The sequence below is a fragment of the Acartia tonsa genome, chromosome 1 (assembly GCF_053477335.1).
Source record: "Acartia tonsa isolate MP-2025a chromosome 1, ASM5347733v1, whole genome shotgun sequence".
In the NCBI taxonomy this organism is placed as follows: domain Eukaryota; kingdom Metazoa; phylum Arthropoda; class Copepoda; order Calanoida; family Acartiidae; genus Acartia; species Acartia tonsa.
Genome location: NC_137260.1, coordinates 45,363,003 through 45,377,296, shown reverse-complemented (window position 1 = coordinate 45,377,296; position 14,294 = coordinate 45,363,003). Strand labels below are relative to the sequence as shown.

Genomic DNA, 14,294 nt, shown 5'->3' with positions numbered 1-14,294 from the left:
TTCAATACTTCTTATTTGAAAATTGTTTATTCTCTAAACTTTGAAGTATATCTGAAATAAAATAAACTATGTTATTTTTAAGCGCATTTTTTATGACTAGAAATATATTTTATAGAATATCACATTCATATTTACTTTTATATCCATCTATTTTTGACGAGAAAAATAGCTGAGTATACTATGTGACTTTGCTCCAGTATCTTTCTTGTTTCCTTTGTTAGGTTTAGATGCTTTACTGCTACTTCCATGTGGCTTTGGGGGAATTTTTGTACTGGGTGTATTTTTGGACATTGATTTGCTTAATTCAGATCTGATTTCTTTGGGAAGTTGTTCAAATACTTGTTGGTCAACACCTTCAGGACATTCTTCTGTATCACTGTATGCATTTTCATCGGTCTCTTTGTCAGTGCTGTTATTATCTAGACTATCTTTTTCAGAGCTTTCAACTTTGTAACTTGTGGATGGCTTATTGCTTGCTATAAGTTCTTGTTTGAGTTCAATGGGAAGATTATTCCAAACTTCAGGATCATAATCTGCAGGACATTTTAGACTAATTATCTCTTCATCGTCTTCACTTCCAAGGTCTTCTTTAGATTCGATAATTTTTAAAAACGTATTTTCTGTATTTGAATTTTTAGGATTTATAACAGCATAGGATTCTTGTTTCCTAAGAAAACTTTGTATGCTACTATTGTTAGATTTGCTTTTTGGTTCTGTTTTCTGAGATCTATCATTATCTAATGCTTTATGTAAGACATTGTCTACTTTTTCTGGAGAATTTTCATTTTCTAAGGTTTTACATTTTTTGCTGCTTGTTTCCTCACTCTCATCAAAGAGATTTTTCCTATAAATAAAATATTTTTAACTTTCAAATTAGTGTGAAGGGTACTATGCGCGAACAAGAGCACATTATAGCAGGAATTATTATTTTTGTTAGGTATGTACTTGGTTTCCGTCAAATATAGATACCTAAATGAAGAAAAAAATTTCAACACTGAGAAAAAATACCTAACAAAACCAAATCTTGTCTTTAATCATCGAATGTTTTGTTAAGTTCAAGATGCCAAAATATAAATCTATTGCTAGGTATTTATCAAATGTTTACCTTTTAACAACAGCTGTCGGGACACTTTGTGGTAAACCATCTTCTTTCTTGGGAGATATAAAAAAGTTTTTTATTGACCCTTTTTTCTCTATTTGTTCTAAAAAGTTTGAAACTCCTAGACCCATCAAGGTTATGTGAAAGCTATCCTTGAAATCAATCATTTTTCCAAGCAGACCTGCGGGTGGAAAGTCTTTGTTGGCTGACATTTTAATTAAAATAACGGTATTGGAATCTTGTAAATGGCGAATTAGAACGATCAAAATCCTTTAAACTTGTAATCGATTATTTCAATCGTATGTTCTGACTGGTTAAATGCCCTTGAAATGTACATAGAAAGTTAAATATTTAAGCTTTTAAGTTTGAAATATGCTAGAAATAGGGCACATATTATCCCAAATAGACAAACTTTTAAGGCCGCTGCTTTGGAGGTCTCGAGGGTCTTACAAGTGACAAGAAAACAATTTTGTCTTTTAAAAGTTTTACACTAAAAGCCATTTTGAAGTGAAAATTAAGAAGCATTTTGTGCTTAGAAATAACTTAGGAAAATTATAACTTTAGGCACTAGGAAAAAACAATACTTTGTGCGGAAGGCACAATTCCAGATTACAAACCTTTCTTAAATACATTTAATGTTTATCAAGTATAAGACTTTCCTAATGTTATCTGTAAGATTTCTATTTTACTTTCCTCTGCCAGGTTTCCCTAAATAACATAATAATTATTTATAGACAACTTTCCGCGGATTTTAAAATGAAAAATTATAAGATTAAAACCAGTTTTGTTAGCTTCAAACAGGCTAACCTGACTAACAAAGCTGGTATAATTTTAGGATTTTCATTTGAATATTCGTTAAAAACTGTAAGTAATATAATGTTATACTTGATTTTTCAGTACGGCTAAGGACCTGTTCTAAACCAGCGAGTAATGCTACTTTCCTTTTAACCTTTCATCTACTACGTGACAAAAATGCATGAAATAAAAATGTACTTTTTATTGTAAACTAAAAACATATAAATACATGATTTTTCATTCCTTATTGATAAAAGTCACCTGAATATCAAGGTTAAATAATCTCGCTGATATTTTTCCCTGTCTGCTTTCCTTGTGAAATTTCTTTACAAGTTTGTCTTTATAATAATCCCGAACAGTAACCTGGAATAAACAACATGGTATGAAATGAAAGAAAAAGAATTCCAAATCATCAGGCGCGTCTCTCTGTTTGACTGGCAGTCCAGGGAATACGGCTACCCTGTTCCTCCATGAAGTCCCGTCATTGGCATGTGCTTCAGCCGTTCCCCATATTAATCCTAATTTAATTAAGTCCTTTTCAGTGCTATGCCTTCAGGTCGATATTGGTCGTCCCTGTCGTGTCTATCAACATGACTGTAACTTATCAAATTAACTTTGGCTTTATTATTTTTTTTTAGTTTTTGACAATACAATTTTTACGACGCTTATTGTAGAGATCTTCTAATAGATGTATGGGGGACTTATGGAAACATCATTAAAAAGCCAGAAAAATAATTCCTTAAATAAGTCATCATTTTTTATCATCAAATGATCAATCTTTAAGTTTCCTGTTGTCGATATTTTTAAGTGTTCTTAAAAGTAAAACATTGATTACAAGTTATTTACATTATCAAAAAGTTTTTGTTAAAATAGTCGTAATACCTACCTTAATGACAGTTGGTTTCCTGCCGTCTTCAGCTATTAGCTGGGTTAGGCGATCCAATAACCAGGATAACTTTTCTTTACACTCTGCCTCATTGTACAGTCCCATAAACCTATTTTTTATAATTGTCAAAACAAGGACAATTTTGTCCTTTAATAACTTAGCAACAACAGTAACTAATAATAATTCGGCGATTCTGCTTTATTGTGTTTTAATGTAAATTTTGAAAAACTGCAAGCTTGTATTTTTATGGTCGAAGGGTTAACGGACGGACGCAAGGAATACATTAGTTATAGAGTAGCTGCACGACTAAAAAAATAAGAACTAAAATCAGGGACAAGGGAGACGTTTTAGCTATTTAAACTTATACCCAGATACCTTTGGTTTCATTCGTAAATCAAGAAAATAAATTTTCTTTAAGTTCACACAATTTCTTTACCTGTCTTCTAATCCAAGACTTTGTGGTCTGCCAGTCATTTTCACTTCAGAATCATCCTGGCCCCAGGCCATCTTCTTTAATTGGAGTGCTTGTGGCCTTAAGAAAACATTTAAATAATTCATTGCATTGCATGCATAGGTAGATCAGCAAAAGTATAAAAAGATTGTGTTTAAATTTTTTCAACAAAAAGTAAAATAGGTAGTAAAATCATCAAATGGTAACGAGACACTTATACAAAGTCAGAATGTCTTAAATTCTAATATTGGCCCGAAAATTGGCGGATTCAGATTGCTATAACTGATGAAGACATATCACAAAAAAACAATTTGAAAACATGCTATTTATAAAGATGAAAAATCCTTTCAAAAATTGACATACCTTAGAATTCCAGCCTCTACAATATTTTCAACAGAAGCTTGTCTTAGTTGATCTAATGTGTCTAGATGTACAGCAGTCAGCTGTTCTACTGTTCTTCGGCCAATACCTGGAACTGACCTAATATTGAAAACAATCCTATTATAGGTATAAAGTAGTAAGTTTTTTATCGTCTAAAGATTATGATTTCACAAACTACTGAACCGATTAAGTTCTCCATTTCAGGAAAGCTTGACGTTGTGACATACGTCCCAGGATGGATTTAGGCTTTAGTTCTTCCCACGGTTGTCATTTTGGGCGGGCGCTTTTGGGCGGGCAGTTTTGGGCGGGCGGTTTTGGGCCGACCAATATAAGGTCCTTTTGGGCAGTTTTGGGCACCCCCCTTTTAGGGGGAGAGAAAAAGGGGAGGGGGTTAAAAAAGAGGGGGAGGCGGGCCTATTTTTTGGGTGATATCCTTATACTAAAGTAACAGGATGTGTGTCTGTGTGTTTGTACCGAAGGATCTCGCTAACCGCTAAACCGATTGGGTTCTCCTTAACAGGGTAGCTTCTCATAGGTTCTAGGAAGGTTTATAACTATTTTGGGAGAGGGTACCACCACCCTCCTAGAAATCGCTCCTAGAAAAAAATTACACTCCCCAAAAAACTTTTTTTTTAATTTTTTAAACTAAAAATAAAAATGGGGAGAGGAAACCCATCCCCCCCCCCCAAAAAAAAAATTATTCCCCATCCAAAATTTTTTTTACTTTTTCTTTTCAAATCTAATATAATTATTGGATTATCAAATTTGACTCTCCCCTCCTCATGTGCCCCTAGAGGCCTCTAGGGCTGAAGCCGCTAGTTAACTATATAAATTAGTAAGCTTTTTGGTATCTAGAGAAGGATTTCGCTAACTGCTGAACCGATATGGTTCTCCTTTCCAGTGGAGCTTTTATAGGTCCTGAGATGGTTTTAGGCTATTTTATTTCTAATAATAAGTCTAGGTATGGTTTTAGGCTATTTTATATCCTTTTTATATGCTTTTTACGACATTTGCCCAAAAAGGGTGCCCAAAACCACTTTTGGGCGCCTAAAACCCGCCCAAAACCCTTTTGGGCAATTGGGCCGCCCAATATCAAAAAAAGTGCCCAGATCGACAACCCTGGTTCTTCCCCTACGATTACAATAAATCGAACATGTTAATCATGCAAATTTAATTACTTTTTTGTTACTAGTGGAAGTACCCCCGACATCTAAGGACTCTGTTTATAAATAAGTAGGAAGGCCAGAAAATTGCCTAATACCATACCAAGACTTAAATATACAAAATAAATCTCCGAAAACTATCCCGGGACCTATGTAAAGCTTCCCTAAAAGTGATAAATCGATCGGTTCTGTAGAAATATTTAGCTACAGACAAAATATCTTAAAACTTTATATAGCCTCGCCCCTAGCCTCTAGGGGCTTTTTCCCCAAAAAAGCAATTTAAAAAAAACAGTGGTGGTGGTGGTGCAGCACCAATGTTTTAATTACCTGCCGAAAAAAATGGGGGGAATTTATTTTATTTTTAGTTAGGTTGGGGGTGTCCCAACCCTCAAGAAAATAGCCTAAAACCACCACAGGAGTAGGACCAGTAGGTATATTCTCTGAAGAGTAGAATCAAATCGGTTCAGTGGTTACTGAGATCTTAAGGGACAGACGGACGGACAGACATCATTCTACTTTATATTATAGATAGTAACATGTACAGAATATGTGACAGATACAAAAAGCAAATTACAAATATATATTTTTCTTACTTAGGTGGCATATCATCAGTCAGAAGGTTTAAGGCACTGGAAGGAGAAATGACCGTTTGGTCGTCAGGTTTATGTTTACCACCAACCATTTTGGATAGCAATTTATTATGAGATATTCCTACAAATAAATTATAATTTATGAAAAACACATTTAGGTATAAATCAAGTACTATGATGAACTATATAATATGAAATAATAAAATGAACAAGGATGACAACATCCATAAGTAGCGAAGCACAAAAAATCGTCGATTGGAATACGTAGATTTAAAAGGTTTTTACTAAAATCAAGAATAGATTTATTGGATAAAATAAACATGAAACCTTGTTTTATTTTGCATGATGACGATGGTCAAAGTAAATTATATTAAAGATGCTCATAACAATGGGAAAAATTATTTTGATACAGATATCCCAAAAAAGTTTGAAAATTGCATCAAAATATACAAAGATATGGGAAAATATGTAAAACATATAAAAATAGCCAAAAACCTGATAAAAGGCAGTCTGGCCGTCATGGTTGTTTTAATAAAACGACAAAAAAATTAATTTTTAAATCCTTAACTTAAAAAAATTGGAAAATCGGACCATATACACTGAAGATATGGAAAAAATATAAAAATAAAAAATAAGTGGTTGGAGGGAAAAAAATGGAAAAATTAAGAAAACTGAAAACATTTTTTCCATTTCCCCCCCCCCCCCCCCCTCCTTGGTGAAAAAAACTTTCAAAAATGTGTGGTAGGAGGGATAAAATAAATAAAATATAGAGTTCTTTAAATATTTTTCCATTTTCCCCCTACTTAATGAGAAAAAACTAGGGAGGGAAGAAAAAAAAAAAAATTTGTAGCAGGGGAAAAAAGATAAATCTTGTGCAGAATATACACTCCTGGAGAAAATAAAAGTTTTTTGCGTATGAGAATGAATAGGAGGCGGCGAGAGAAAATCTCTGGAACATAGCAAGAATTGTTTAGCGGCGAACATATTTTGAGTGGAGGTAAAGTGTAGTATATTTTGTTATAGCGGGAGTACAAATAGGCGGCGGACAAAGGGCTTCGATCGTGATGCCACAAAAATAAAAAATGCCTAAAATTGAACAGAGAATAATAGTTTCAAAAATTTAAATTTGATTTTCTTGTGGAGAGTCCTTTTAATAGAAAAGCCAGGAGTATCGACTTAATTACAAATTCCCTAAAATGGGGAGGGAAGTAGTTGACATACCAAATGAAAAGCAAATACTCGATACGCGGGACAAAGAATCCCTCTCCCAGTTTTTAAAATCCTTAATTTTAGCCCATAATAAAGTTACCTGCACTAGTGGTGAGATTAAACTTCTCCTTGATGGTGTTCCTAAGCTCTTCTGCAATGATACTTCCAACAATCAGATTGTTAGTACACTCACAGTCATCACAACTTAGCTCACCAAAAGTATGGCCTCTTAAATACAACGTTACTTTATATATAGGGAGGGAATGGACATTGCTATTTTTTACATTAGTCCCCAAAGATTAGCGGCTGAAATATTTTTTGAAGATTTCTTTAACCTTTGAGCAAAATTGTCATTGACCATCTACTACATTGTTCGTCTTTTTTCCTCTACAATAGGGTACAATTAAAATTCTAAGGGAAAAGTAGTGAGCTTCCTTACAATATAATATTGTATTACCTCAGCTCAGGTTTCTTTCCCTCCAGCTCTTGAATTCTAAGCTTGACTATTTGTGTGACATCCAACCAGTTTTCATCCATCCCCAGTCTTTCAACAGGGCTACCTACGCGGTTTTTTCAAATTAGTTCAAGGGCGCGACGTATACCCTGCTAAAGGGGGGGGGGTAGGGTAAAATATTTTGCAGCCAGGGGAAAAAAAATCTTGTTGCGTATATTAAACATATTATGTTTACAGGTTCGTGGCTGTCCTGCTTTATGAGTGTCCCATCACTGCAACCTCCAGCTTATGTTTTATCACATGTTAATATTTATTATGAATTTATATTGTTGTTTATTTAATGATCCTATAAACTGTCATGCACAATAAAACCATGATCATTATTCTTTGTATGTTTTATATCTCTTGTATTTGCAGAATCATTATGCTGAGGTTTTAGTTTGTCTTTAATATAAGCTTTATATTATAATTTCAGTATGTCTAATATGTTGATTACAATGACGGTAGCGAGGTGTTTCGTGTTGTAATATACCCTCCCTAGATATTATCCAATTAGCAGGGATTTAGGGGTATTTAACAGTGATATCAGAGCTAGTTTAATTTTTTTCAAAAGATCTACGGCAACCATATCACAACACACACACAATTGCTACTAGTCAAAGTAAAATTTTCAAATTAGACCCGTAGTGGTCGGTGTAAAGTCTTTTTTCCAAAAGAAACGATAAATAGACATACTGACAAAAATGTGTAAGAGAACCATAGTTGAAGCCCGTAGCTGGCTAGTCTAAATCCTATGCGGATGCTAGGTAAATAAACTTTGTCAAAAGTATTACTGATTTACAAATTTTCCAAACCCGTAGAGCTCAGGAACAAATGAGAGTTCCTTGTTTTTACAAACAAACTATATTGTACACGCTGCTTATATCAATAAATTATTGTGTTAACAAACATAATTTCTGTTTCCAATCCATTCCAAAATAAATAAAGTAACCTCTATGTGTATTTATTTATTAATTTGCAAACAATAATAAATATATATCAACCGTGCATTTATTTATTCATACTACACTGTGGGCTAGAATTGAATCAAGACAAAAGTAAGTGCCGAGCCATGGGACCTATGTATGGTGAAAATAGACATAAAACCATGATGATTCCAGGTAAAACTAAAATATTTCAGCGGGGTCTTTTTGTTTTATTTCAATTTTAAGTTCTGAAAAAAAATTGAAAAAAATATGAAAATCTTTAATAAAAAACAAACAAAAACTGTTTTTCAAAATTTTTTTTCACTAAAAGATACAAACAACTTATAAACATACTATAAGCTTTAAAAAAATCAAAATTTTCAAATATAGGACTGCCTTTCAAAGGTTAGAAGAAAAATATTAACAACGAATTCTAACACATTTCTGATCAACATAGCAATAAAACGTCTTTTGCTAAATCTTTAACATCAAAATTAAATAGCACTTACTAAAGACTTTTTTTCATTTAAACTTATACTTTTTACATTATTTAACTTTTAAGATTGTGTTTTTTTTAAAGAAAGGTTGCGTGATTTTTTTTCTCATAATTCATTTATCTTAATATGCTGCACTATAAGTGACTGACATTGTAGGCTGTGATGGCTTAGAAAACTCAATACCAGTTTTGTTAGCCCAGGCCATCGGCCCCTCGGGGCCTACAAAACTAGTTTTAATCTTTTTATTTTTATTTTACTATCTGCTAAAAGCTGTCTATAATCCCATACAATAAATAACTTTTAAACATACCAATTAAAGTTAAACAGGGATCTTAAGGGATAAGACAAAGGATGATAAATTGATTACTCCTTCTGTAGATTAATATTATTGGTTAAAAAGTTTGGACTTTGCATGTTTGAACTATCAAATCATTAATCAATTCATAAATTATCAAAAGAATGAGAAAATGTGTTTATAAAACTTTGGATATGATTTACAATTCTATGTCCAGTTCACTCCCTCCCTCCTTCGTTAAACATACACATATATATATAGACAGAAAGACATCCTGTTACTTTTTGTCTAGAGTTTTAGGATCTTTTGTTCTATCATACAAATTATTTAAATATCCTGTTTTGAAAAGCAGAATGCCGTTTTAAAATTTATTTTGCTAATTATAAGAGGGAGGGGACATTGGGATGTAAATCACACCAGTACCCACGTTAGCTCAAAATTTTTTTTGTACTTTTACTAAAATTAATGGAATGGTTTCAAACTAATATTTTACAAACATATAATCAAACAATAATTTTACATAAGAAATGGTTAGTTTCCTTGTCATAATTTGTGGAAATCTACATGTATCACTTTATTGTCCTTTGTCTTATCCCTTAAGATCCCTGAAAGAAAGAAACAAGGATGACAACATCAATAACATGGATGAGATGGGAATATGGACAAGCAGTTTTAAAAAGAATTTCTTTAAATCCTGAAACCTTTCTTGCGTATTTTATAATTTTAATATTTATAGACCTTGACTGATATACAAAGTAAATTGTTTAGGGAATCTTCACAAAAAATGCAGCCGTCTGTCTTGAATAGCTGCTATACAAATTAAATTTCCCCTGAAAACAGACAAAAACAAAACTATTCAAAAGTACCCATAGTTGTTAAGTCAAAGAATAAGAAATGTCTTTATACAGTTTGGAGACTAGTGTATTAAACAGTCAATTGTCCTCTTTATTTATAGGACACATTCCATATAAGTTTCATTTTAAAAAAACCTAGAATAAACAAAACAAAATATTTTTACTAAAATATAAGCCAACGAATAATAAATTATTATTATAGAACTTTTTAGACTAGTGTTATAAACAGTCCAAAGCCCCCTACCTCCCAATGTATGATAAATAAGGGGGGGGGAAGTTCTGCCACTTTCGCGTAAACAGTGTGCAGTGGACTAGGTATTGATTTTAGATTATAGGTTATTTAGGATAAAAGTTTACTTTTGGGTATTAGTTCACGTATATTTATTCATTTTTTGAATAGGTCTCCAGGTTCAGGTGCTGCAGGCTGGAAGGTCGTTTCTGGACAGGTAAAAAAATTAAAAATTTTTTGTTTGAAGAGTTAGAGAGCAACTTATAAAACAAAATATGCTTCTTTTTGAATGTTATTAACATATCTGCAGAAAAAATTAAATTCGGCCTCCAGGTTCAGGTGCTGCAGGCCTCCAGGTACACTCTGGACAGGTAAAAATTAAGTTTTCTTATTTGAAGAGTTAGAGGTACACTTATTTAACCAAATATGCATCTTTATGGATGTTATCATCATATTTGCAGAAAAATTTAAAATCGGTCTCCAGGTTCAGGTGCTGCAGGCCTCCAGGTACACTCTGGACAGGTAAAAATTAAAATTTCTTATTTGAAGAGTTTGATGTACACTTATTTAACCAAATATGCATCTTTTTGGATGTTATTACCATATTTGAAGAAAAAATGACAATCGGCCTCCAGGTTCAGGTGCTGCAGGCTTCCAGGTACACTCTGGACAGGTAAAAATTAAAAACATTTATTTGAAGAGTTAGAGGTACACTTATTTAACCAAATATGCATCTTTTTGGATGTTATTACCATATTTGAAGAAAAAATGACAATCGGCCTCCAGGTTCAGGTGCTGCAGGCCTCCAGGTACACTCTGGACAGGTTGAAATTAAAATTTCGTATTTGAAGAGTTAGAGGTACACTTATAAAACAAAATACGCATCTTTTTGGATGTTATTACCATATTTGAAGGTAAATTGACAATCGGCCTCCAGGTTTAGGTGCTGCAGGCCTCCAGGTACACTCTGGACAGGTAAAAATTTAAATTTCTTATTTAAAGAGTTAGAGATACACTTATTAAACCAAATATGCAACTTATTGGATGTTATTACCATATTTGAAGGTAAATTGACAATCGGCCTCCAGGTTCAGGTGCTGCAGGCCTCCAGGTACACTCTGGACAGGCAGTTATAATATTTTTTGATACTTTTTGATTTGGACACCTTACCTGGATCCTGGTGACCACTGGTGACTGCTTGTGGCCGCTGGCAAAGTAAATTCCAATAAAGGTAATATTTGATATTAGAGGAAAGGTTTCTAAATAGAAAATTATTAAAATATAATAATATGACAAAATTTATTAAGTAAGTCTTCTATTTTTGTTCCAGGCAGGCTCTAGGTAGCCTCCAGGAGCCTGCTGGACAGGTTTAAAAAATCAATTTTATAATTTGTTTTATTTAGATGAAAGGTTTGAGTTGTGCTCCAGATAGGGTCAAGGTGGCCTCCAGGAGCCAGCTAGATAGATCTGTATTTATTACTTTTTGTTTATGTATGGTTTTCCACACATATGCAAAATATAATTCTGTCTAAGATATAATATTACAGATACTCAGAATGGGGAATGCAATTTCAATAGGATTCAGATTATAAAGTATAGATGCTAGTGAAATAATTTTAAAATTACTACTGAGAGAGGTTAATTTTATCCAGATGTCATTCAGAGCTACAGATTCTCCATCCAGGTTAGTAAAATATAAAGAAATTCTTAGATTGTATATTCAATCCACGTCTAAAGAAAAAGGCAGGAATTCCTGACACTTTCTGGCAAAAAAAAAAAATTTCTTGGCAACTAGGTACTCAAGATAATATGCTTACTTTTTTTTAGTTGGAAATTCCCTATGCCAATAAGCATTTTCTTGGTCTGTTGGTCTATCAACAATGTCATGACGTCTAAAGACTTCAAAGGAAAATGTGATTTTGTTTTAATATATTCTAAAAAGATCTCAAAAATCTTTTTTTGTTTGTCTTAGGAGAAAGAAAAGAAGAGGCCATGTTTCTACTCCAGTAAAGAATATAGTTGTGTACAGGTACTTAATTTTCTTTCATATATTTTAAAGTTGGAAGTATAAGTTTGACAGATTGCTTTGCACGTTTGAGAGGATCTCTTTAAAATCCAATAATCACCCTAAAATTTTCAAATTCAGGAGAAATACACTGGTAATTTGTAAATGCAAAGCTTTTCTGTAATTAGGGATGGTCTGTCCGTTACAGTTAGCTCTTTTCGTTCATTCAAACAGGTTAAAATTGCTCTATCAATTTCAAACTTTGCATGCTGATTTCTATAACAGTTAGGTACGACTTAGAAAGCGCAGCAACTCTATAATTGTTACAAGAAATCCGTACAACCATTTAAAACAAGCTGTTTTTTTATATATTTTTTTGACAACAAATTTTGAATGTTAAAATTATCTTATTCATCTGATTTTTTTAATACTGATTCCTATCACTAGGTATAGTGTTATAAACAAAGAATCTCTATAATCAAGTCCTAAAAAACGTCAGTATGTACTTAAGCAGTAACATGTAATTAATCAGTTTTCAACAAATTTAATTACAATTTTGTAGAGACCTATGCATTAATATTCAGTTCTGACACTCAACATGTGTTAATGTTCGTTTGTCCTTCCAAATCAGAGCTTCGCTTTTATGGATGTTGTCATCCTTGTTTTATTATTATTAGATGTGAGATATATGGTTGTAACAAGACTTTTGGAAGACAGGTAAAACTTTTATGTTGAACTAGTTGGTATGTATTCAAAGGAAGGGAGGCTGATTTTTTAAGAACATCTGAATAACTAGATAATATTGTGTTGTCTAATAACTATCTCCTTAAGTAGTAAGATATATGTTTGTCTGTGTGTCTAATATTGGCCATTTTTATCAGATTTATTTAGGCTTCAAGTATAAAAAAAATGATTTCCAGTCAATCTGTGAAGTTGATGCAATAGATTTTTTAGTTTATCCTTTTCAATTCCTTTGAATGTATTGCAGACGCAACATTATATCATTGAAATATTTTTAGGCCCACTTAACACTGCATGAAGAAAATCAGTATTTTATTAAATAATGTATTTCTTTTTGATAATGTAAGTTGTACATATTTTAAAAAAGATAATTTGATCTGTAAAATATTTTTTTCAGAGTTCTAAAATGAAGAAAAATTTATTGTTCACTGGAAATAAGTAAATGACGAAAGTTATGTGAATATTATTTAGGATAACATTGCAAATTTTATGCTCTAATTTTTTATATAAAGTTTCTTTTCTATTTCTACATAGTATACCTTTCTTTTAAATAAAAGATTACACATTTTATTTACCTGTCCAGCAGGCTCTTGGAGGCCGCCTACAGCCTGTCTGAAGCCTTAAATGCTATATTATACTAAATTATTATAATTTAGCCATTTTCTTTTTAGAAACCATTCCTATAAATTCAAAAATAACCATTTAGGATTTTTTAACTGGCTACCAACAACCAGCAGTCAACAGGATCCAGGTAAGGTTTCCAAATTAAAAAGTATTAAAAAATATTTTATCTGCCTGTCCAGAGTTGACCTGGAGGCCTCCAGTACCTGAACCTGGAGGCTGATTGTCAATTTATCTTCAAATATGATAATAACATCCAAAAACACGCATATTTGGATTAATAAGTGTACCTCTAACTCTTCAAATAAGAAATTTTAATTTTTACCTGTCCAGAGTGTACCTGGAGGCATGCAGCACCTGAAACTAGAGTCCAATTTGAATTTTTTCTGTAAATATGATAATAACATCCAAAAAGATGCATATTTGGTTTTATAAGTGTACCTGTAACCCTTTAAATAATTTTTTTTAATTTTTACCTGTCTAGAATGGATCTGGAGGCCTGCAGCACCTGTACCTGGAGGCCGAATATCAATTTACCTTCAAATATGATAATAACATCCAAAAATACGCATATTTGGTTTAATAAGTTTACCTCTAACTCTTTAAATAATTTTTTAAAAATTTTTACCTGTCCAGAATGTACCTGGAGGCCTGCAGCACCTGAACCTGGAGGCCGATTGTCAATTTACCTTCAAATATGGTAAAAATATCCAAAAAGATGCATATTTTGTTTTATAAGTGTACCTCTAACTCTTCAAATAAGAAATTTTGATTTTTACCTGTCCAGAGTGTACCTGGAGGCCTGCAGCACCTGAACCTGGAGGCCGATTGTCATTTTTTCTTCAAATATGGTAATAACATCCAAAAAGATGCATATTTGGTTAAATAAGTGTACATCAAACTCTTCAAATAAGAAATTTTAATTTTTACCTGTCCAGAGTGTACCTGGAGGCCTGCAGTACCTGAACCTGGAGGCCGATTTTAAATTTTTCTGCAAAATGATGATAACATCCATAAAGATGCATATTTGGTTAAATAAGTGATTGCGACACACCCCCT

The 14,294-nt window shown here is 32.6% G+C and overlaps 1 protein-coding gene and 1 long non-coding RNA gene across 6 annotated transcripts in view; one reads left to right on the top strand and one right to left on the bottom strand.

Annotated features, from left to right (window-relative positions):
• Positions 1-46: 46 nt before the first annotated feature.
• Positions 47-14,294, bottom strand: part of LOC145321596 (DNA polymerase iota-like) — a 30,212-nt gene continuing 15,964 nt past the window's right edge. Inside the window, exons 6-15 of the mRNA XM_080163042.1 lie at positions 7,032-7,134; positions 6,675-6,802; positions 5,369-5,486; positions 3,595-3,711; positions 3,217-3,312; positions 2,781-2,889; positions 2,156-2,257; positions 1,761-1,807; positions 1,106-1,282; positions 47-844 (exon numbers count right to left, since the gene is read on the bottom strand). Coding sequence (XP_080019168.1) covers positions 148-844; positions 1,106-1,282; positions 1,761-1,807; positions 2,156-2,257; positions 2,781-2,889; positions 3,217-3,312; positions 3,595-3,711; positions 5,369-5,486; positions 6,675-6,802; positions 7,032-7,134 — 1,694 coding nt within the window. The 3' untranslated portion in view covers positions 47-147. The remainder of the gene's footprint in view (positions 845-1,105; positions 1,283-1,760; positions 1,808-2,155; positions 2,258-2,780; positions 2,890-3,216; positions 3,313-3,594; positions 3,712-5,368; positions 5,487-6,674; positions 6,803-7,031; positions 7,135-14,294) is intronic.
• Positions 10,764-14,125, top strand: LOC145321576 (uncharacterized). Of its 5 annotated transcripts, XR_013880320.1 has the most exons (5): positions 10,764-11,552; positions 11,841-11,897; positions 12,551-12,590; positions 13,321-13,365; positions 13,720-14,125. It is a non-coding gene; the product is annotated as an uncharacterized LOC145321576 (long non-coding RNA). The 5 variants fall into 5 exon arrangements; XR_013880324.1 differs by having other exon boundaries at positions 10,764-11,897; positions 12,893-14,118; XR_013880327.1 differs by lacking the exon at positions 12,551-12,590 and having other exon boundaries at positions 13,321-13,941.